The following is a 23,806-nucleotide window of genomic DNA, read 5'->3' on the forward strand; positions in this document are numbered from 1 at the left end:
ATGAAGACGGATATCAAAACACTAGTGCCTTTTCCGCAGAGGTTGCAGAATGCACCAGTGACTTAATCCAATGGAATCCAATACAATGAGTTGCCATTTGAAAGAAAAAAGTAGAGCTTAGCAGAATATTGAGCAGCAGATTGTGCAGAAGGTTGAAAAGCTGAAGCATCATTAGCATGCAAAACAAACAAAACCTCTGCAGATATTGAAAATCATAAAATCTCTACAGTGCAGGAGACCATTCAGCCGATCGAGTCTGCACCTACTCTTTGAAAGAGCACCCTACCGAGGCCCATATCCCCATAACCCCACTTAACTGTTGGATACTAAGAGGCAGTTTAGAATGGCCAATCCACCTAACCTGCACATCTTTGGAATGTGGGAGCAAACCCATGCAGTCTCGAGGAGAACGTAAGATCTCCATACAGTCAGCTAAGGCTGGAATTGAACCTGGGTCTTTGGCGATGTGAGGCAGCAGTGCTAACCACTGTTCCAGCATGCCCAAAAGTGGACTGCTTGTATGTTCGTGGAAATCAAGCAGGACTGAATTTGATGTGTTCCCATTACAGAATTGTTTTGTTAGTTTGTCTGTTTCTTTTTATTTTGTATTTGCCTTCTTTTAACAAGTAAATAGACTGGTGTCCCTCATTAACATTTTCATGGAGCACAAAAATATACAAAATAGTCTTGTGAGAAATTGAGGTTATTGCATAAGTGGCACGCAGGCAAGGTACCAATGATTGTGAAAAGCTGCAAATCCCAGAGTTCATGATGTAGTGAAAGAAAAATTGGTCATATATTTTAAATTGGTCATGGAAAGACATGGGGCGGAATTCTTCGTTGGCTGATGCCAGAATCGGGAAAAGTGATTGGGCGGCGAATCGGTTTTGACGCCGTAATCGTGGCGGGCTCTGGTTTCACACCAAATTGCAATTCTCCGGTGCCTTGACAATGCGTCAATGGGTTCCACTCCGGATGTGCAGCAAACAGCCTTGGGCATATCATTAGCCGGCCTGACTTGGTATTCTCCAGTGCCTCCACGATTATCCGCCTCCAAAGGGGCTAATTCCCAACGGCGAGGTTCACTTGTGCTTTTAATCGTGAAACAGGTGCCATGGCTGCTGAGGAAGAGAGAGGGGCTACAGAAAGGGTCCAACATCGCCAGAGTTTGCTGCCAGTTGTACTTCTGGCGGGGGGAGTAGCGAGGGGTGGGCAAGAGGTGGGGTCAGGGTGGACAGACACGGAGTACCATTGCCACAGCCTGGAGGCAGCCATGCAGCTGTGCACACCACTGACTGCCCATTGCCATAGGTCGTATGGGTGTCCCCCAGGCTATCCCCCTAAGTATCCTCTGGCCCCCGCCAACCCATCAGCGGGATCATCGTGTTCCAGCGTAGCTTGTTGGCTGGGATGGTGTTTGTGAGGAGTGAAATGTGTATATGCAGTTGCAGCTTGTCAGCCTCCCGAGTGTCAATCACGGACCCAGTGAATCCCACACTGTTTCTCATTGTAATCGATTGTGCTCCATGTGGCGCCGGCACCAGCCCCTTAAGAGTCGCTGAATCGATCATAAATCATAGATCATAGAATTGGCAGTGCAGAAGGAGGCCATTCAGCCCATTGAGTCTGCACCGGCTCTAGGAAAGAGCACCCTACCCAAGCCTACACCTCCACCCTATCCCCAGAACCCAGTTACCCCACCCAACACAAAGGGCAATTTTGGACACTAAGGACAATTTATCATGGCCAATCCACCTAACCTGCACATCTTTGAACTGGGGGAGGAAACCGGAGCACCCGGAGGAAACCCACGCACACACGGGGAGAACGTGCAGACTCCACACAGACAGTGACCCAAGCCGGGTATCGAACCTGGGGCCCTGGAGCTGTGAAGCAATTGTGCTAACCACTATACTATTGTGCTGCCTGCCCATGAGCAGGTGCGGCGCCAGTTTTGTACTCGTGGCAGTTCATGAATCCTGCCTCGGCATGAACACTTAGTCTCAGGAATGGAGAATTCCGTTGATCGAATTTCATTTGACTAAAGCTGCAGGAATCCTGCATTCAACCCCTCGCCTCTTCCTCCCTTTATCTCTTGCCCCCACGCACACATTGTCCTCACCTATTTTACCTTTGCTTCTTCCTCTTTTGCCTCCTCAACCCCTTTGCCTCTGTCCCTCTTGCCTCTCGTCACTCACCTCTCCCGACTAATGTCGTCTTCACTGTTGTCTCCACTTTCCCCCTCGTGCCTTCAACTATCTCGCGGCTCCAACCTCCCTCGCGGCTTCAACCCCCCTCGCGGCTTCAACCCCCCTCGCGGCTTCAACCCCCCCTTCGGGGCTTCAACCCCCTTGCGGCTCCAACCTCCCTCGCGGCTTCAACCCCCCTCGCAGCTTCAACCCCCCTCGCGGCTTCAACCCTCCTCTCGTGGCCCCAACGCCCCTCGCGGCTCCAAACCCTTCAACCCCTCTTGCGGCTTCAACCCCCTCTCGCGGCTTTAACCCCCCCTCGCGGCTTCAACCCCCCTCTCGCGGCTTCAACCCCCTTCGCGGCGTCTACGCCCTTGCAGCCTCTCCCACCCTTGCCGCTGCCAGCCCATTCTTCATTCTCTCCTCCCTTTCCGCCTCCCCTTCTGTCTCCTCTCCATTTCCCCCTTCATCTCCCCTCAGTCTCCTCTTTCCCCATTTGCATCCCATCTTTCCCCATTTCCGTCTCCTCTTTCCTCATTTCCGTCTCCTCTTTCCTCATTTCCGTCTCCTCTTTCCCCATTTCCGTCTCCTCTTTCCCCATTTCCGTCTGCTCTTTCCTGATTTCTGTCTTATCTTTCCTCCGAACGCCTCCTCTCTCCCCGTAAGAGCTGGGACAGGATTCTCCATTTGGGAAACTAAGTTCTCCCACCGGAGTAGAATCGCTCTTAGTCTACACTGGCGGTAGGAGTGGCGCCCATAAGCGATTACTGTTAAGGAATGGTGTCATGGGCCAGGGTTTAGAGAACCCCAAAGTGTATCATGGAGTTCACCTGACCCACGACTTTACTAGATTGTGGTATGGGGAGCACACGGCCCACTCTACAGGTGTGGTGCAGCAGAAATTGAAAAGTAATTTTTAAAGCAAAACAATGTTTATTCTATGAACTCAAGTTAACCTTTTTAAAACATACAGTGAACATCTTAGCAACCATCAATTCAAATACAACCCCCAAAGAATACAACACTAAGTAATCCTTAAACTTTCCTTTTAACATCCATAAGACATTAAACAAACCTTTTAACAGAAGCACATCAGGTTTAAACTCACTACTGAGAAGAGTTCTCACTCTGAATTCACCAAATGATCAAGAGATAGTCTTTACATGGCAGAGAGAACAACATTACACCTTCTCTGGCTGACTGCAGCTTCAACACTGAAACGAAACCAAAAAAACAGACACCCAAGCTTTTCTCAAAGTGAAACTAAAAGGAAGAACCAGAGCTCACCTCCACCCACACTCTGACATCACTGCAGTAACTTTAGCAGACTACCATTTCTGAAAGTGACATTCTCATGATAATGGGTTCAGAAACTTTCCAATTAGATGTCTCATTGATCCAATAATTGGCACTGATATGTAATGAGGCTACAGCTGGCCTTCTTGGGGGCATGTGATGTAATGATAGAGTTTGGTGCTGAGTGTGTTCTAAGAAAAACAAAGGTGTTTGGGAAATGGAGCATATCTCTTGACTCTACTCAACAGCAGCTAGAGACTAACAATGGTAGCAAAGGATGGCTGCTGGGTAAATGTGAAGGGTTGAAAGATACTTTTCCAGGAGAAAAAAACATTAACCAAGAAGTGAGTGCTAAGGAAAAAAAAAAAGAAAACATGGCTGAACCTAGGATAAAAATGGCCGGATATGACTATCTTGTGCTATTTTCTGAAATTGGATCGTATGACCAATGGAGACGTGAAGTTGTTATATGGATTAAGGAAGGTAACTGCCCTGGGAAAGAGGAAACAATGGCATTGGCTCTTTCTCTACCTTATGCGAGTAAAATCCAAAGCAAAGTGTTTTCAGAACTGGAATTGGAAGAGTTAGACTCAGAAGAAGGTCTGGAGGCTCTGTTACGTTTTATGAATAAGATTTATCAAAAGTTTGACTTGTTAAGTGCGTATGAAGCATGGTCAGAATTCGATAGATTCCGGAAAACAGAGGATATCTCTATTGAGGACTAAATAATGGAATTTAGCAGACTATACAGAAGGCTGCACAAACACTGCCTGGAATTTCCACAATCTGTGTTGGCGTTTAAGTTACTGGACTGTGCTAGAGTGTCCAATATGGATAGGCTTCTGGTTTTGACAGGAGTTAAGTTTGCGGATAATGATACCTTATTCGATCAGATGATAGAGGCCTTAAAGAAGTTCCTGGGGAAACATTCATTTTCTATGACTCTCGTGTCACAAATGGGTCAGTCAGCAATAAAGCAGACTATGGAAGATACACTACTGACAGGATGGCGAGATCGTACCGCTACGAACAGGTTACGAGAATATGGAAGGAGATCGGGACCCAGAAATTATGATGAGAGAAACTCATTTAAAACTTATAATAGAAGGAGGGACATGGACAATGGAAATAGGAAAATGAACCTCAGAAATGCCCGGGGTATGATAAATCAATGTTTTCGGTGTGACTCTCAATACCATTATGCTTTCAATTGTCCAACACGTTATAATAGAGTGTTTGAAGCTGCACATGACGTGGAAGAGTCGGAAGAGGAAAAATATAGTGACCATAAAGAAAGCATTGTCCTATTAACAAGCAGTGTTACTCCGGTAATGAGGTTGTTGGTTGCAGAATCCTTCAATTGTGCTGTATTGGACAGTGGCTGCACATCTACTGTGTGTGGATTTGACTGGTTTAAATGTTACCTGGACTCCTTGAATGCTGAAAATCGTAACAAGGTTAAGGAATTTGAAAGTTCCAGAAGTTTCAGGTTTGGGGATGATAATACTCTGAAGTCGCTGAAAAGAGTGGTGATTCCTTGTAATATTGCTGGAGTGAATCATGTCATTAGCACAGATGTTGTATCAATTGAGATACCTTTTGCTTCTGAGCAGATCGTCGATGAAGAAAGTACACATGAAACTGGATATGGAACAGGATAAGGCAACAGTTTTTGGAAAGACGGTGATAACAATTTACAATTTACACAGTCGGGACACTATTGTATTCCATTACTGACAAATAATATTTCAGATGCAGTTGTTAAGGGTGTTATTGGCAGCTGGAATGGGCTTTAGCTGATAAAAAACTTGTTGTATTTAAACTGCATAGGCAATTTGCGCATCCGTCTCCTCGGAGGCTGAAAAATTTATTAAAGGATGCAGGGGTAAGGGATGAAGAATATACTATGCTTATAGAACAGATTAGTGATCGCTGTGAGGTTTGGAGGAAGTACAGAAGGACACCATCACGACCGATAGTAACCCTACCTTTGGCCAGGGATTTTAACAATATTGTGGCCATGGACCTTGAGATCTGAGATTAAGCTAACAATACATTTATTTTGCATTTTGTAGATTTAGCAACCAGATTTAGTCGATCAACCATTGTACAAAGTAAAGAAAAGAGAGTAATCCTGGATTATATCGTGGAAAATGGATCGGGACAGGAATGGGCCCACTGGCAAAATTCCTTACAGACAACGGGGGAGAATTTGCTAATGATGAGTTTAGAGATATGTGTGAAAACGTGAATATCACAGTTATGAATACGGCTGCGGAAAGCCCACTATGTAATGGTGTGTGTGAAAGAAACAATACAGTAATAGATGACATGCTCTGGAAAATTTTAGCAGATAGACCAAATTGCAAGTTAAATTCAGCCTGAGCATGGGCGGTACATACGAAGAATTTGTTGCAGATGGTTTGGGGCTATAGTCACCATCAATTGATGTTTGGTAGAAATCCTAAAATTCCATCCATTTTGGATGACCAGCCTCCAGCTTGGGAAGGGACTACAATTAGCTCTGCCTTTGCTGAGCATTTAAATGAATTATATACTATAAGAGAGATGATTTTAATGAATGGAAAGGCCCAGGGAAGATCATAGGCATAGATGGCAAAACAATTATTTTGCAACATGGCAATCAGACTGTTAGTATACATTCATTAAGGATAATGGGTACAGATTACAAATTTTCAAATTTAGACAGAGCAAACAGACATGATGAGGAACCATGGTCATCTGGTATGCACTTGTTACAGAACTATGAGGACCAGTTAACTGATATAGACATGGTTTCTGTCGAGGAAATCTACTTCAGCCATTTTTACGAAAGGACAACTGCCAAACGTTGGTACAAAAGTGACATACTTGCCTGAAGGGCTTAGTCAATGGAAGGATACAACTGTTGTTAGTAGAGCAGGGAAGGCCACTGGAAAGTATAAACACTGGTTGAAAGTACAGCATTCAGGGGAGGGTGTCAAGACAATGGATTGGGAACATGAAGTTCTAAAATAGAGGGCACAGAAGCGCAGTGCCAGTTCAGATGGTACCTCAGATAGTGAACAGGTTCGCAGGAAAAGGTCAAGAACTATTGAAAGGACATCCCACAGCAGAAGGGAAAGATCAAGCAGTAGCAGTACAGAACGAGATACCAGGCGGGATAGGGAATATAGTTTGTCAAGGTCTCGGAACATGGGTAAGACTACGAATGCTACTAGGAGTAGAAGCCCACACGCACGTGAGATTTTGGTGGCCTCCAACAAATTGGATGAAAAAGTTATCAATGATGCCAAACAGCAGGAACTGCATAGTTGGAGTGAATTTGGGGTATACACGGAAGTACTGGATAGGGGACAAAGAGCTCTATCCCACAGGTGGATTTGCACGGAGAAGGTTCTTCCAGATGGAACTTATACGGCAAAGGCCAGGCTTATGACAAGGGGAAATGAAGAAAACTTAGAAAGTCAGGATTTAAGGGTAGATTCACCTACGACAGGAAAGGTTATTTTAAAGATCTTCTTGGCTCTATTAGCCACGAAGGCATGGGAATGCAAATCTATAGATATAAAAGCTGCTTCTTTGCAGGGGCATCAGCTTCAGAAAGACATTTTTCTCCGTCTTCCTAAAGAGGCATCTAACACAGAAGGGGTGCTCTGGAAGTTGAACAAATGTGTATATGGATTAAATGATGCGTCTAGGCTCTGGTATTTTTCGACAAGGTCAGTTTTGTTAAAGTTAGGCTGTTGCCAGTTGAAAGCAGATCCAGCAATGTTTTACTGGCACCACAAGGGAAATCTTTCTGGCATCTTTATGATGCATGTCGGTGATTTTTTTTGGGGTGGGATTAGTGATTTTGAAGCGATTGTAATCTCTGGGGTGGTTGAGGAAAGAATTCAGGGTTGGAAGTCAGGCTTCCGGTGCATTTAAATATATTGGACTGGAAATCAGACAGACTAAGTTAGGGGCAACTTTACGTCAACAAACTTATTTGGCGAGCATCAGCCCAATAGCAGTTAGTCGTAGTCGGGCTTCACAAAAAGGTTCAGTGGTTTCAAAGATGGAAAAAGAGCAACTGTGAAGTTTAAGCGGGCAACTGAATTGTTTAGGTAGACAGACTAGACCGGATGTTAGTTTTGATGTCTTAGAGTTGAGTCCAAAAATGAATGATCCTAAAGTGGAAGACATAGTGAGGGCACATAAAGCGTTGGTCAAACTAAAAATGCAGGAGTGTGTTTTGAGGTTACCGGTTTTAGGTGATCTTTGGCATTTCAAACTCATAGTTTATAGTGATGCGTCCTCTGCAAATTTATGTGATGGGGTTTCAAGCACAGGATTTATAATTTTCCTTTTGGGGAACAATGGTAAATGTTGCCCTCCTGTGTGGGAAACAAAGATAATAAGGAGCGTGGTCAAAAGCACTTTGGCTGCTGAGACTTTAAGCCTTGTAGAGGCGGTGGATATGGCCGTTTATATATCTCAGATATTGACAGACATTTTGGGATTAGGGGATTTAGGTAACATACCCATTGAGTGTCACATTGACAATAAATCCCTGTGGAAAAATGTGTACTCTACAAAAAGTGTCAATGAGAAAAGGCTACGGATAGACATCGCGAGTTTGAAGCAGATGTTGGACAGAGGGGAGATAACAAAAATTAAATGGGTCGATAGTAGCTATCAATTGTCTGACTGTTTTAACGAAAAGAGGGGCTAGTTCACAGAAACTTTTGGATATTATCAATGAAGACTGTTTCTGTGACTGTTTATTTTGGGGGGTTTTTCTTCCGGAAAAAAAAGAGAGGGGAAATTGCATGTGTTTTTGAGTTTCTTGTAATTTTGTTTTCCCCAAATTATTTTTTTTCTCCAAGAAAGGGGAGACTGTTAAGGAATGGGTTAAGAAACATTCCAATTAGATGTCTCTGATCCAATAATTGATACTGATATGTAATGAGGCTACAGCTGGCCTTGGGGGCATGTGATGTGATGATAGAGTTTGGTGCTGAGTGTGTTCTAAGAAAAACAAAGGTGTTTGGGAAAAGGAGCAGATCTCTTTACATTTTACCGAACAGCAGCTGGAGGCTAACAATTACCTTTCCCTTGCCATGCAGATTTGGGCTAAAATGGCAGCCAGATACCAAGGTCCGGCGCTGCCCCCCCACACACAATGCAAATATTGCCCACCCCCTCCCCCACTGACAAGTAGGGGCATCCTCGCCCACCACTTTCACTTCCTCTCTTTCTTAACAGAAAGCACGTAACTTATTTTGATGTGCCAATCACAGGGGCGTTGATCTTGTTTTTTCCCAATGCTCAGTTCTCCTTTGGATCAGGAACCCTGCTCCTGATGGCGGGCAGCAGAGAACCCACTCCCTCATCTCCTCCAATTCCACCTTCTATCCCACCCCCTTCCAGCTCCTCACCTCTCCTTATTGTCCTCAATAACGGGGTCCCGCAAGGCTGCATACTTTGTGCCCTACTGTACTCCCTATACACCCGCTCTGACAGGAAAGAATAAATGTCCCGTGCTCGCCCCGTCAATTTACTCTGCATGGGTAATGTCCACTTGTCTCTTGCCCATATAATTTGTGTTGCTATTTTCCCATCATTACAGCCAAAAGAATTGTAAGTTTAAACACAATCACTGTTTATTTATATCAAGAACTATGTTGAAATATGTAGTAAATATCACACGAACCTGCCTCCCATCTATTGACTCCATCTACACCTCCCACTGCCTGGGGAAAGCGGGCAGCAGAATCAAAGACCCCTCCCACTCGGCTTACTCACTTTTCCAACTTCTTCCATCGGGCAGGAGATACAAAAGTCTGAGAACACGCACGGACAGACTCAAAACAGCTTCTTCCCCGCTGTTACAGACTCCTAAATGACCCTCTTGTGGATTGACCTGCTTAACACTACACCCCTATATGCTCCACCCGATGCTGTGTCTATGTATTTACATTGTGTACCTTGTGTTGCCCTATTATGTATTTTCTTCCCATGTACTTAATGATCTGTTGAGCTGCTCGCAGAAAAATACTTTTCACTGTACTTCGGTACACGTGACAATAAACAAAATCCAATCCAATCCAAATACAACTGTGTAACAATAAGCTAATACCTGCTACCCACTTTAACTGTTCCACCCTCTACCCCCCCCCCCCCCCCCCCTCACACACACACACACACAAGACAGACAAACAAAGGTGGAAATGGGTAAAAATATAATGAGGATGTAGGTCAAAAGACAAGTCTTTACTTCACCTGGGTTTTTTTTTAGCACACTTTCTTCACAGCATGTTTATTGGTTTATTGGTTAAAGTCTCTGGTTTGCAGCCAGTAATGGTCTTATTTGTACATTCATTCATTCAGAGTCCCAGTAGTTTCGCAAAATGCAGTATTCACAGGCTTTCTGGTGAGACACTTTATTTCTCATCAATCTGGGCCTTCAGCTTGAGGTTCGCATTCAGGCCTCTTATCTTTCTGTAAAGACACTATTTTGCATCAAACTTTGCTTTCAGATTATGGTTTGATATCAGGCCCCTGCAGTCTTAAGAGAATGGCACCCAGACTTGCTGAAGAGAGAGTCAGCCCTCAGTGGCTTTCTCGAGAGAATTAGTTCAATATACTTTGGAGAGAGTTAGCTAAGTTTCTTCATCCAGCCGCCAGAACCAAAACTGAAACCAAACTGGAATCTCAGGACTCTGAAAAGTCTTCCAGTTTAATAACATCCAATCACCTCCTGTTAGTGAGCAGAACACCGCCTTTTGGGCCAATATATTGGCTATCAGCCAAATCAATCAAGCTGAGACCCAGCCAATCTCTGTCATTGGTGCCGGTCAGTCTACAACTCCAGTATGAACCATCACAGACTTGCACTGTAATCTCTCCTGCTGCTGAAACCTCTGCTTGAATTTAAGGCACAGGCCACTGCTTTCTTCTGCTTGAAATAAAGATACAGGCTGCCTTAAAGGCACATGTATAGAAATTATCCAAGGATCAAAATTGTATCGTCAAAAATAAAAGAAAGAGGAAATAAGAGAATAGACAGGGAAGAAACAGGAAGGACCCTTACATTATTCAACTTCTTATCCTGCCTCATCCCCCGCCCCTGCATTTGACCCTCTTATGAACGACATCATATGGCACACTTTTTTAAACAAAATCTTGGCTGGCTGACATCAAATTAATAACCAGTTGTACCCAGGTATGATGGTGAACGCTACACAGTATTTTTATGACTATTTTTTCCCCAAGCCCAGGTAACAAATCTCATAACCACTTTTCCATTTCCAGTATGCAAGATCTGAGATGTTTATGCTGGCTTACGGTGCCACAATTCAGTCAATAAAACCACTTTTCATATGCTTTACCTTGGGAGATCATTACTAACTCATCTGATTTTACATTAACAGCACTTAAGTATTTTAGATAGCTAGTGAAGATTTCCTAAATTCCAAGGAGAATGATCGATAGAAACTAGCTTTTATTATTTATAAAATATTATTTCGGGTGTGGTGAGGGACTATTTAATACAGTTTTCAAAACTAAAGGTATTGTGAAGCCATTGCTTGCTCAGACCACTCTGTTTTCTTGAGCCTGTGTTTAAGATGAAAAGTGATTCAAGTTTAAGGTCAACTGCATAATGGAACTCATTTGAAGCAGATGAAATCTGAAAACTACAATAATAGGACTATGTGTGCTGACATGCATATCAGAAATACAGAAGTGATTGGTTTGCATAAAACAACCTTTCAATCAACTGTCTTGTTTAATTTATACTTTCAGAATATGTGATGACGAGAAACCAGAGGTGCCATTATTGTACCGGGATGTTTCATCTCTGCTGCTCATTCTTGTTTTAAGTATGCCACAAGAATTACACAAAGGTAAGTTTTAATTTTTAGATCCTTGCAGCTTTTGTAGAACCTTTAAATGGAAATTTTTGTGAACCCAGAAAACGTATGACTAAACCATGAGCGTAACAATCATACAATTATAAAGCAAATTAATGATACTTTATCTACATGCACAAATTTGTACTGAAGAGATTTTTGGTATGAGCTTGGCCGACATATCAGTATTGTCTGTTCCTTTACCTTGCTAACAGCTTGCTAATACAAAAAGAACACAAGGTTGGAAAGCCGTTGAGGGTTTTTTCATTGTGAAATAATGTCCTTTCAATGACCTTCATCTGTTAACAGTACTGTGATCTGAGCGATCCTTCAATCTTAGCTCAGTGCCTGAGGGATAAAGATAGCAATTTACATTGAATTTTAGCAGACGCAATTGCAGCAATCATGTATAATAAGAGACTGTACACAAAAAAATGGTAATTACAGTAATGCTTACTGAATGCGACATGTACTTGTCAACACATAGCCTGAGGCAGAACAGAATGTGTGATGAATGGAAACTCTTAAAGATCTTTGGTTATAATCATTAAATTCAATAAATCTGTTCAGTATTTTTAACAGATTACAATTGGAAACTCCCTTGGAAAGAAAGTTACTTTATTAACTAATCTTGAAAAAAACTGTTGCATATGTTGAATTTGCATGTGGACATGTCTTGAATAAAGGTGCATCATAATAGTGAAATACTCAAACGATTGTTGTTTTTGGAAATCAGGATTGCCTTTAGCAGAAGGGAACTCAACCATCCTTTTGCTTCTGACTGGAACCATGGGAATCATATTGTCCTGTTCGCAGTTGAATGAGAATTGGTATCTTTTCCCATCCTACATTGATTAAACCAAAGTAAATGCTATTTCACTGTTCATTTTGTGAAAGAAAATTGATCTGATCCCATCACAAAGAGGCACAGCTGCAAATTGCGTGTTTTATTACAGAAAGGACTTTGTGATGGGGGTCAGAACATTTATTGGTGCTAGTAGTGTGAATGTTGACGGGGAGGAGGTGGGGGGGGGGGGGCAGCAGGAGGGGTGTCGATGAGAGAATAAGAGTGTGAGTCAACAAAAAAAAAAGCTTTGATTGGTAACTGTCTCCAGACATATGCTGGAAAACTGAAATAAAAGCAAATGCTTCACAGCTCTGTAAAGAAACAGTTAACTTTCCAAGTCTATATGACTTCAGAATTCTAGGAGTAAAATTCCTCTCCATGTTTCACAGACTGATTACTGTAATTGGGCTAGAGAGCGGATAACAGTGACTACACCTTTTTGTGCTTTAGTTCACTCCATTTACTTTTCCCCCTATTTTTAATTCATTCCTTAAAAAGTCAATAAACTAGACAATACACATATTGTGTAACCCATAATAACTGCAAGTGTACTGTCATCAGAATCAGGAGCTCCTCATTTCAGTTTGTTAAAAACATGGATGATGGAGGGAAGTGAGTGAAGCAGATCTACCACAGTTTAATTTTAAATTTGGTGGAACTAAAGAGAGCAAGGACACAGTCCAGCAATATACCCAAAAATCCAGCATGCAGGATAAAAAGTGAAAATGAATTAATAAATGCATTCTATTGGCAGGGAACTTCAAATGCCAGGTGAACTTTACTGAAAATCAATCTCCATATCATTAATGCTTTCAATACCATTGACAGTGGTATTGTGTCTTAGACACCTAGTTAGTTGTGGGGGTTTGCTTTTACTTGATTCTCAGTTTAGGAGACTAAGTGTTGTTGCCAGGGCTGAATTGCATGTGGTTCGCATTCCCGTTGGGGGCACTAGGGAGCAATTCAGGACATGCTAATGGTCCATAACTCTGCCCACGTGAATCTAGAGCACTTCTCATTCCTGCCGGCACCTGATTCGCTGTGTTGCTGGAGAGCTTGACAAGGTGGAACTGCTTATAAGCACACCAATCCACACGCACTCTCATTCCAGTCAAGAAGATGGCACCGAGGAGACCTGCACCACAATTTCTGGACGGTGATCTGGATTGGATGCTGGATGAAGTGGAGGAGATGAAAATTAAAAATGAAAATCGCTTATTGTCACGAGTAGGCTTCAATGAAGTTACTGTGAAAAGCCCCTAGTCGCCACATTCCGGCGCCTGTCCGGGGAGGCTGATACGGGAATCGAACCGTGCTGCTGGCCTGCTTGGTCTGCTTTAAAAGCCAGCGATTTAGCCCAGTGAGCTAAATCAGCTAACATCAGCTAAATGAACTAAATCATCGGGTGCGGGACACCCTATCCCCTCCAGCCTGCTGTTCAGAACCGGCCGTAGGAAGAGGTGGTCAGTGCTGCCATCCTGACCAGGCAGACCGGCACCCAGTGTCGAAAGACGATGAATGACCTCCTTGGGACAGCTCGTGTGAGTCACCACTTCTGTTCCCCTGGCATTACTCCTGTCCCTCCTCACATCACCCCCTCACTCCTATAGAGGCCAATCAAAACCCACCTGCCTGCATCTCCCTTACAACCCACCCTGCACCAAACACCAACACCTGGAATATCCTCTTTGGCCAGGTGTCTCGCACACACATGCCACTAGCTACAGACCTCCCCACCCATAGAATTCGCCACCGTGCATCTCACCATTTCCTTTCTGTGTACCGTACCCGAGGGAAAAAGTGGCATTTTAGTGACACGGCTCCTGAATCACCTGGCACGCACGTTACATATGCTGCAGCACATCAGGTGGAGGTAGGGTCTCCTGAAGGAGTGGACAGTCGGAGGGCTGCCTGATCCCAGGAAAGAGCTGCAGTCCATACAGGTGTTGCGCTTCTGGAAAGTAGATCCTATCACTGGTAGAAATGCAGACACAAAGCCAGGATTTACAGGAGGGGATGTCAGCAAGATGTCAGAGCCATGGGTCAAGACATCGAAGGCTTGTGGCGAACTGTGCAGTCGATAGCTGAGGATCTGGACAGGGGAGTCCAGTCACAGGAAGACATGTACCGGGCCCTCATGGACATTACTGCGGTACTCCAGAACTTGGCCCATTCACACAAAGTCATGGCTGAGAGCATCGAGTGCATTTGCCAGGCACTGACTAATCTGGACCAGTCACAGTGGGACATGGCACAGTGCCAGAGGGACATGACCAGAGCAGTGAGGGACATTACTCACTCGCTGAGGGACGGGTCAGAACTCCATGGTTGAGGGCATCACTATCCTGGTTGAGACGAGGGCGCGCCTCCAGGACAGGCAGCGCCAGGTGACAGTGGAGCCTCCGTAGCTCGCTGAGGTTTCACCTCTGTCCCATGGAGTAGTCTGTGGGCCATTGAGCTCCCCGAGAGAGGAGGGAGTGAAGGAGCCCTTGCCGGTGCCTCCCGCAGGGGAGGCGCTGGGGCACCTCCGCACTTCTGAATCCTCCCCCCACATAGCTTGCACATCGTCACCTATGACATCCAAAGGTTGCCAGGCCCATCAAGGCCCAGGTGCTCCAGAGGAAGGCTGCCAAAGGCATCTCAGATAAGAGGGCTAGAAAAGCAGCAGGTCACCTCCATGTCTGATGTGCTGTTTGGGATTACAGCAAGAAGGAGTGTTAGAGTACAGAAAATTAGAAAGCTAGACACTGGCTAATTTGGCCCGGGTACAATACATAAGTTAGAGTTAGGGGTCAGGGCACATCAATGTATGTAGTCACTATTAAACACCTTTTCACCAACATTCCAACCTGCCTCAATCCTCTGTCTGAGGAGTGTTAGGGATGGGCTGGGCTGAGTGAAGAGTGTACAGGGTGTGCCAGATGGAGGTTGTGGGAGTGTGGACCTGTGTGTGTGGGGGAGGGGAGGGTGTTGGAAGATGGCACGGGCACGGTTTCCAGGGCACTTTAACATTCCACCTGGGGTCAACTTCAGAGAGGTGGCAGGGAATGGGACCAAATGTGCGAGGCCGCCTTGTATGACAGGCTACCCAGTGAGTGACCCGTCACAGCTCACCATCTCTATAACTGCCCCCACAAAGGATATATGAGCCCGTGAAGTGGAATGATCAGCGCACATGCAGGGATAATCCGTGCAGGCAGTGGAATGTGATCCTGAAGGAAGCAGTCTGACTTTGCCAAATGATGAGGAGCACCAGAGCTCCTCTCACAGCGAGTCATCATCATCCTCCGGTCCATGGACAAGACCCGCTGTTGCTGCCTGTTCGTGCCAACACCCTGTGGTGATGGTGGTAGGGCCCTCGGAGGGGGGAGGGTGAGATGGGGTGAAGGACAGTAGGATAGGGAAGATAGAGTGAAGGGAGGAGAGACGAGAAATTTGCAGTGAAGGGAGCAGGGGGCAGTGAAGGTTGTGAGCAGCAATGGGGAAGGGAGCACCACAATGGAAAAGGGTGGGCGTGATATCGAGAGGTGGGACACGACAAGGCCTGCCATGCCAGCCTGGGCTCCCTGTCCAGTTCTTTCTGGACATCCTCCTAATCCTTCTCATCAGATGGAGCCTAGTGTTCCTCCTCCTTCTCCAGCATGTTCCCCTCTGCTGTGCGATGTTGTGCAGGACGCAGCAGGCCAGCACAATGTTAGAGACCCTCCTGGGGCTATATTTAAGAGCCCCACCAGAGCGATCCAGGCTTCCAAATTACATCCTGAGGATGCCGTTGAACTGCTTAATGACATTCCTAGTTGCTGCATGGGTGTCATATAACAGGTCTCCACATCAGTTGGGCCTCTGGACAGGCGTCATTGACCAAGACTTCAGCAGGCAACCCTTGTCACCCAAGAGCCAGCCCGTCACCGGAGAGAGCGTCTCGAACATGCCAGGAACCGACGAGTGCACCAGGATGTATGTATCATGCATGCTGCATGGGTATTGGGAGTAGACGTGCATGATGTGCTGGTCGCACACCAACTGCACATTCGGGGAGTGGAACCCCTTCCTATTGATGAGCCGATGCTCGTAGGCGGATGCACCTGTGTGCGGATGTCTGCGGATGTAAGCTCTCAGACAGGTTTCCGCTCGACCCCTGGAAAGACCCAGAGGCATAAAGGTTAAGGGCGACCGTCACCTTGAAGGCCGGAGGGGTTATCCTCCTCCTTAACCCTGTTGTGCCAGGTGCACACCATCTGGCACAGGTAACGCACGGTCTGCCTGTTGAGCCGGAGTCGGCGGTGGCACACATGATCCGGCAGCTCCTCAAAGGACAGGTGCCAACGGTATACACGTGCCCTCAAGCGGCACCTCATTCGCACATCCTTCCTCGGCCTGTTGAACGGCAGACACTGGAGCCTCACCGACTGTCCCTTGCTCTTCTGGGGTGGCTCCGCTTGGGCAGTGTTCTTCCTGAGCAGGTCCTGTTCTTCCAGTCTTTGCATCGGTAACGCCAGCTGTGGTCAGGTAGACAGCGATCATTGCTGGCTGTACTCTATTATGGGCCAGGGTTTAGAAAACTCAAAAGTATATCATGGCGTTCACCTGACCTACAACTGTTTATTGATTTTGATGCAAAGCGCACAAGGTCCTGCCTTTCAGGTGTGATTCAACAGAGGCCTTAAGCACTTTTAATCAAAAACAACGTTTATTCTACGAATTTAGTTAACTTTCAAATAAACACACAGTAAGTATTTTTATCAACTACCAACTTAAATACCCCACACAGCTACAGTACTCTATGTATAACCCTTAATATCTTTCCCCCTTAAGCTGATCCAATTTAATAACAAGATCTGATAAACCAGAAAACCCTTTTCAAAGGTGTGGCCCAGCACACAAGACCTGGTTTGGATGTCCTTTCCAAAACAGCAGGCTTGAATTCTTTCCAGAAAACAGTTATTTCTTTTCGGGTTATCAAGCAGTCTGGAAACAGAGAGATATAATACAGAGAGAGAGAATCCTTCTTTTTCAACCTGTGCTGTACAAACCAGTTCATACTCAATGCGAAAGTAAAGCTCAGAGCCACAGCCCAGCTCACAACTCAAAACGAAAGTAAAAAACTAAGTCAAAAATGAAAGTAAAAACTCAGAGCCACAGTGCAGCTCGACCCACACAATGACATCATAGAAGCCATGTGATAAGACAAAAAGATTTCTTAAAGGGACACTCCCATGACAACGCTGAAATTTATTCATTCATGAAATTCATTCATGTACTGTGTACTTTTACGCATTCATTGTAACTATCTACTATCTTTTTGTCTGCTGTGTATGTTTCCTTTGCCTCAGAAAATACTTTTCACTGTACTTCGGTACATGTAACAATGAATAAATCAAATCCAAAAAAAAAATCATTCAGGGGAGGCAGTGGCGTAGTGGTATTGTCGCTAGGTTAGTTATCCAGAGACCCAAAGGCATGATCTGGGGATCTGGATTTGAATCCCGCCATGGCAGATGATGAAATTTGAATTCAATTTTTAAAAAAATCTGGAACTAAAAGTCTAAAGATGGCCATGAGGCCATTGTCGATTGCCGTTAAAAACCCATCTGGTTCACTAATGTCCTTTAGGGAAGGAAATCTTTTGTCCTTAACTGGTCCGTCCTACATGTGACTCCAGATCCAGCAATGTGGCGGACTCTTAAATGCCCTCAGGGATGGGCAATAAATGCTGGCCCAGCCACCGATGCTCATATTCCATGAACAAATTTTTTTTTAAATCTCTGCACGGGGGGAAAGACAAGCCATGTTAGCAAGATGAGCATTCCCTTACCGATCCAAATCCAACAGGCTACATGGTGACCCTGAGTTGCCCTTCAGTTCCACCCTTCACATGTCACCCCACACCCCACCCCTCAGCCACTCCTCCCAATATGTTGCATTCCACACTGCACCCCTGCCTCCATCAGTGAGTGGCACCGGATATGTGATGTGGGGAGCTTCTATTCTCATCCGTCCCTGTCAACAATATAGCACTAGAGAATTAAAGAGCGTATTGTTATTTAAGCAACCTTTTTTTGTGAAATAGTAAGAAAGGAATACTTTTGCCATGAAATTTTCCAACTATTTAGGTGAATCTTTGTACTTAAGGTGAGGGTTTCCAGTGCTCACAATTGGGACATTTTTCATTTCTTGCACTCGGTATCAGAATCAAGCATTCCTAGAATCTGGTTATCCAGTATCCCGTTATTGGTCCTTTTTCAGTGCCCATTTAAAATTTCTGTTATACATCTTAGAGCCCCTTCTTCCTTTGCTCTGCCTTTTAACTCTTTCTCTTTCCCACCCTTGCATATGAGTTTCCGTCAATATGATTCTTGTTTTCTTTATTGATATTGGAATGAATTTTTGCTGAGCTCAGACTTCTGCATATTTGAAATGTTAATTCTTCCCTAATTGTTCAGAATTTAAGGCTCACTTGCAGTTGAGTAAAAGATGTATCGGCAGGTAATCAGGAAGGCTAATGGGATGTTGGCCCTTATTTCAAGGGGATTGGAGTATAAGAGTAGGGAAGTCTTGCTATAACTGTACTATGTACTGGTGAGACGACTGGTGAGCAGTTTTGGTCCCCTTTTTTAAGGCAAGATATTATTTCATTGGAGGCAGTTCAGAGAGGGTCACTAGGATGATTGCTGGACTGTCATGAGCAAAGGTTAAACAGATTGGGAATCTACTCATTGAAATTTAGAAGAATGAGAGGTTATCTCATTGAACCAAATAAGCTTCTTAAGGGGCTTTACAGGATAAACGCTGAAAGGATGATTCCCCTCATGGGAGCATATAGGACCAGAGGGCATAGTATCAGAATAAAGGGTGCCAATTTAAGACTGAGATGAGGAGGATTTTTTTCTCTGTGGGTTGCGAGTCTTTGGAACACCTTGCCATAGAGAGCTATGGGGGCAGAGTCCTGGGGCAGATTCTCCCATCTGCCAGCCGCGTTTTCTGGCGCACCCCTGCCGGCAGCAGGATTCTCCCGCAGCTGGCCAATGGAGTTTCCCATTGTGGCCATCCCACGCCATCGGGAAACCCGCAGGCGTAGGTGCCCTGCCGGCGGGTTGACGGATCTCACCGACGGAGAATTCCGCTTAAGGCTGAGATAGATAGATCCTAATCAGTGAGGGAATCCAGGGCTATGGGGAAAGGGCAGGAAAGTGGATGTGAGGAATGTCAGATCAGCCATGATCCTGTTGAATGATGGAGCAGGGTCAAGGCGCCGAAGAGCCTACTCTTGTTCCTATTTCTTCTGCTCTTATAGACAGCTCCAATAGCAAATGTGTGCTTCTCAGGGATAACATTATTTAGGTAGTCTAAAAGGCTGCTGATTTTGAAATACTAAAACCTTGCTTCACATTTTGGGGACTTTGAAAATTTGTTTTTTTTTGCTGTCGTCAAATGGAAAAGGGAGAAGTTAAATGAGATTAGGAGCGCTCCTCTGAGGAAACATTGCATTAAATCATTTTAGTGAGCATGTTAGTGCACAACAGTTTATATTTGTTAAAGGATGATGTATTAGACGGCAGGTCCTTTTTAGATTAGAAGGGAAAAGGGTGAATTCAATATTAGAAATGAGGGATTGTTAGTAGAGCAATAGTTAAATGGAGTAGCAATGATCTTTAAGATTCAATTGCACTTCCATTGCGATTGAAATTCTCATTACGATTTAGGTAAATATGTATACATGCTCTCTTGTAACAATGTTTCATGTAAGGATTTGATTATATCAGTCAGGGCATAAAACTTTTGGTAAAGCAAGTGAGATCCAACAGAAAGGGTGAGAGAGGATGAGGAACATAAAAGCTGCAATACTGTCACTGTAATATATTTTATACTGTGCTAATGACAACAAAAAAAATCAGTATGCACTTTTATCCTTCCTCTATAATTTGAAGTTATCACAGGATGTATGAACACCACCTCTGGAGCAGTTTCAGGGAACAAATTTGGAGGCAGTGAAGTATAAACTGGCTGCCTGCCTTCCTTCCAAGCCTGTGACCTTGTTGCCATAGCGATGTGTCATGCTGGCATATATGCACACCGCATCTACAAAATAATGAAACGTGTTACAGATTTTGGCATGCAAATAAGGCTATTCCATTGAACAAGATATGTTGAGCTAGGGAATGTAGAGCAGTTAGAAACAAGGTAAAGTGCAACTAGCTATCAGAGGGGATATGATGCCCTTGTTAATCTCCACGCTGGTGCTTTTCTTTTGAGATGGGAATGCACTATCCTTTCCTTTGACTGACCTAGGAGGTTAATATTCCTGGACATTTCTCTCTCGGGGTGGGATGGAGAGAACAATGATGTTTTGATAACTTCAGCATTGTCCATTTAATAATATAGAACATAGAACAGTACAGCACAGAACAGGCCCTTCGGCCCTCGATGTTGTGCCGAGCAATGATCACCCTACTTAAACCCACGTAACCCGTATACCCGTAACCCAACAATCCCCCCATTAACCTTACACTACGGGCAATTTAGCATGGCCAATCCACCTAACCCGCACATCTTTGGACTGTGGGAGGAAACCGGAGCACCCGGAGGAAACCCACGCACACACGGGGAGGACGTGCAGACTCCACACAGACAGTGACCCAGCCGGGAATCGAACTTGGGACCCTGGAGCTGTGAAGCATTGATGCTAACCACCATGCTACCGCATCATAATTTCAGCAACTTAAGTTGGTCTTACCTGCTTCTACCATGCCAGTTGCAAAATTTCCCCACAAAATATATTTCATTACTTAGAAACCATATTTTATTTATAATAATAATGTACACTTTTGGTTAAGTGCCTATTCCACCATTTATATTTTAAGATGAATTTCTCTGCTTGATAAAGTGAGTGATGATGTGCTAAATTTCTCCAGTAGTGACGTTTTTGCTTGCTGATACCTAGTGCCGGCATTGAATGCTCCCATGTAAGCCAGATACGAAGTAAAGATGAGCTCTGTTCAGCCATGTACCTGGAACCGAACCTCAGAAAAGCATTCTCAGTTTCTTCTGTTTTTACTTGTGCATTTTTCCCTCCATTTATAATACGAACCAAAATTATTCTGTCCAAGATTGCCACATTGTCAATCTTTGTGTGCTGTGGATTTCTCCAAAAAGAAATGGATGAAACTGTTCAAATGTGTCAACACAGAGTGTTTCAGTTTCACACCTGGGAGGTGAAAGAACTATTCTTTCATCTTTTTCCCCATTGGTTCTACATTTTTCCTTTGGTCACAGTGTTGTCAAATATTCATTGTTGAGATTTTTTAGGAACAACCCATTTATGATTCGTGGTATGGAGTATTTCGAGGAAATGGGTTCACAGAGATAACAGTGAAAATTATTTTGAATTAGAATAATAAACAGCAGACAAAAGTATATGTCTTTGGTCCCAGCCAGGTAATACTTAGATGAGGTGAAAAAATATTATAATTTAAAATCTAATTTTGCCAGCTTGGCTCTCCTCATATATATTAGTCACTGTTGGCAGATGCATAACTGATTTTAACTGCACATATTTATGCCGTTGTAATGACTTACCGTCTTTTTATAAGAGGCTTTAAAATTAGCTCTTTTGAGAGCACAGAACTACTATTCCACATTGATGATTCACATTTGTTATTTCAGGAAATTGTTTCATTATTTACAGGAAAACAAAGGGCAGGATTTACCGGCTGTCCACGCTGGCGGGAAATTCCTGTCCCTCACCTGTGCACGGGTTTCCTGGTGACAAGGGGTGCTGTCACCTCTGCTGCAGAAAAACACTCGGAGGGGTGGTCGGTATATCCTGCCCACCTACCTCACCGAGTAAGGCCATATTAAAGGGAAAGTCATTTTGGCCACATTAGCACACTTCCTAGCTTCAAAGCTGTTCTGGAAGATGCTTTTGAGGATGTAGCATACCCATCCCCTTTGACAAGAAGACATTTGTTTGGGGAAACCCAGTAATGGAAAGGAAAAACATTGAGAACTTCTTAATGTTCAAAAATATCAGCAAGAAGTGAAGTATGCCTCAAAAGCTCAAAACTCTTGCATGTTTTTCAGCTTTCATAATGCAAAGAGATTCAAAATGTTACAAACAATCATTCACATGCATTGTATTTTTCAATTCTGTGACCAGTTAATAATGTATTTGAGAAAAATGGATTCCTGGAACTGGTTACCAGGCAATAGTTTTAGCGAGTGGATTCTGCACATGAATTGTAACTTTACATTGTAGCCTTTGACCAGACTTGTCATCACATCTTCTTTTGTAGCCTGATCGGCTCGACATCTGTGAGTCATTTTCAGGGGATTAAGTATCTACCCCTTGCTGATTTCTTTCAGTGAGACCATGGTGATAAATACCCTGTATTCCAAACTATGGTTATAAATCTTATTCCCAAATGCAAAACACAAAATTAAGCACTAACAGTGTTCTTTGAACTAAAATATTTCTCCAGAACAATAATATGCTTTTTTTAACTATTGGCTAAAATATATTTGCTTTAATTCCATCTTTTGCTCACTGGCTGGTTACCTTGACCCTTAGGTGTATTATTGCCATTGCAAATATATTCTAAACAGCGGAACAGGTTATGTGAATGAATGTTTAAGCAATGCACTTAAGGAACCCTACGCCCCCCCCCCCCCCCCCCCCCCCCCCCCAGAGACTAGAATCACAACTGACAAACAAAGGGATGCAAATACAGGGTTGTCAAGGGCCAGTTAATGCTAACAGGGCACTACAAGATTTCTTTGGGGCTTCAGATTCTTCACCAATGACCATCCCTGTATTCCTGTATTATAAGAAGACTGTGTTCACTGATTCTAAAATGTTCCATTCCATTCAGATAATAAAGAAATTCATGCCAACGTTCGTAATCCTGGATAACGTACAGGATTGAACTGAAAAATGGCATGTAATATCTTTAGGTCACAAATGATCATTGCCAATAAGATTCCCAGCTACCTCCCCCGACCCTTAATGAAATTAAATGAAATGAAAATCGCTTATTGTCACGAGTAGGCTTCAGTGAAGTTACTGTGAAAAGCCCCTAGTCGCCACGTTCCGCCGCCTGTCCGGGGAGGCTGGTATGGGAATCGAACCGTGCTGCTGGCCTGCTTGGTCTGCTTTAAAAACCAGCGATTTAGCCGAGTGAGCTAAACCAGCCCCTCACCATGATTGCTGAGGCCTCGAGCATCATTGTCTTGTGGGTCACAATTGACCAGCAGTTTAATTTGACCAGCCATATCAATATTATTTTCCATGTACTGATTCTGAAAATGTTTCAGCCATTCATGGTAACAGGTGATGCTCCATTGGAGTGAAAAGCAGAAAACATGCTAATGGATAAAAAAGATCAGAGTGAAGATTTGATCAAGTCTTAAACAAGTTGATGAATGTGAACCTGCTGTGCTATCTCAATTGTATGATTAACCTATCCAATCACCATTTTTGGTTCAGAACAAACTGTGTATTGAACTCCATTCTATGGTGCTAACGATTCTCTTAATTCCTCCCTTGGAATCACAGTATTAAACCTCTTATTTCCAAAATA

At 44.0% G+C, this 23,806-nt stretch overlaps 1 protein-coding gene across 1 annotated transcript in view; it reads left to right on the top strand.

Moving 5' to 3' along the window:
• ubr3 (ubiquitin protein ligase E3 component n-recognin 3) overlaps positions 1-23,806 on the top strand; it is a 466,944-nt gene that overhangs the window by 361,776 nt on the left and 81,362 nt on the right. Inside the window, exon 32 of the mRNA XM_038790293.1 lies at positions 11,277-11,377. Within this exon, the coding sequence (XP_038646221.1) occupies positions 11,277-11,377 (101 nt within the window). The remainder of the gene's footprint in view (positions 1-11,276; positions 11,378-23,806) is intronic.

The sequence above is a fragment of the Scyliorhinus canicula genome, chromosome 2 (assembly GCF_902713615.1).
Source record: "Scyliorhinus canicula chromosome 2, sScyCan1.1, whole genome shotgun sequence".
In the NCBI taxonomy this organism is placed as follows: Eukaryota; Metazoa; Chordata; class Chondrichthyes; order Carcharhiniformes; family Scyliorhinidae; genus Scyliorhinus; species Scyliorhinus canicula.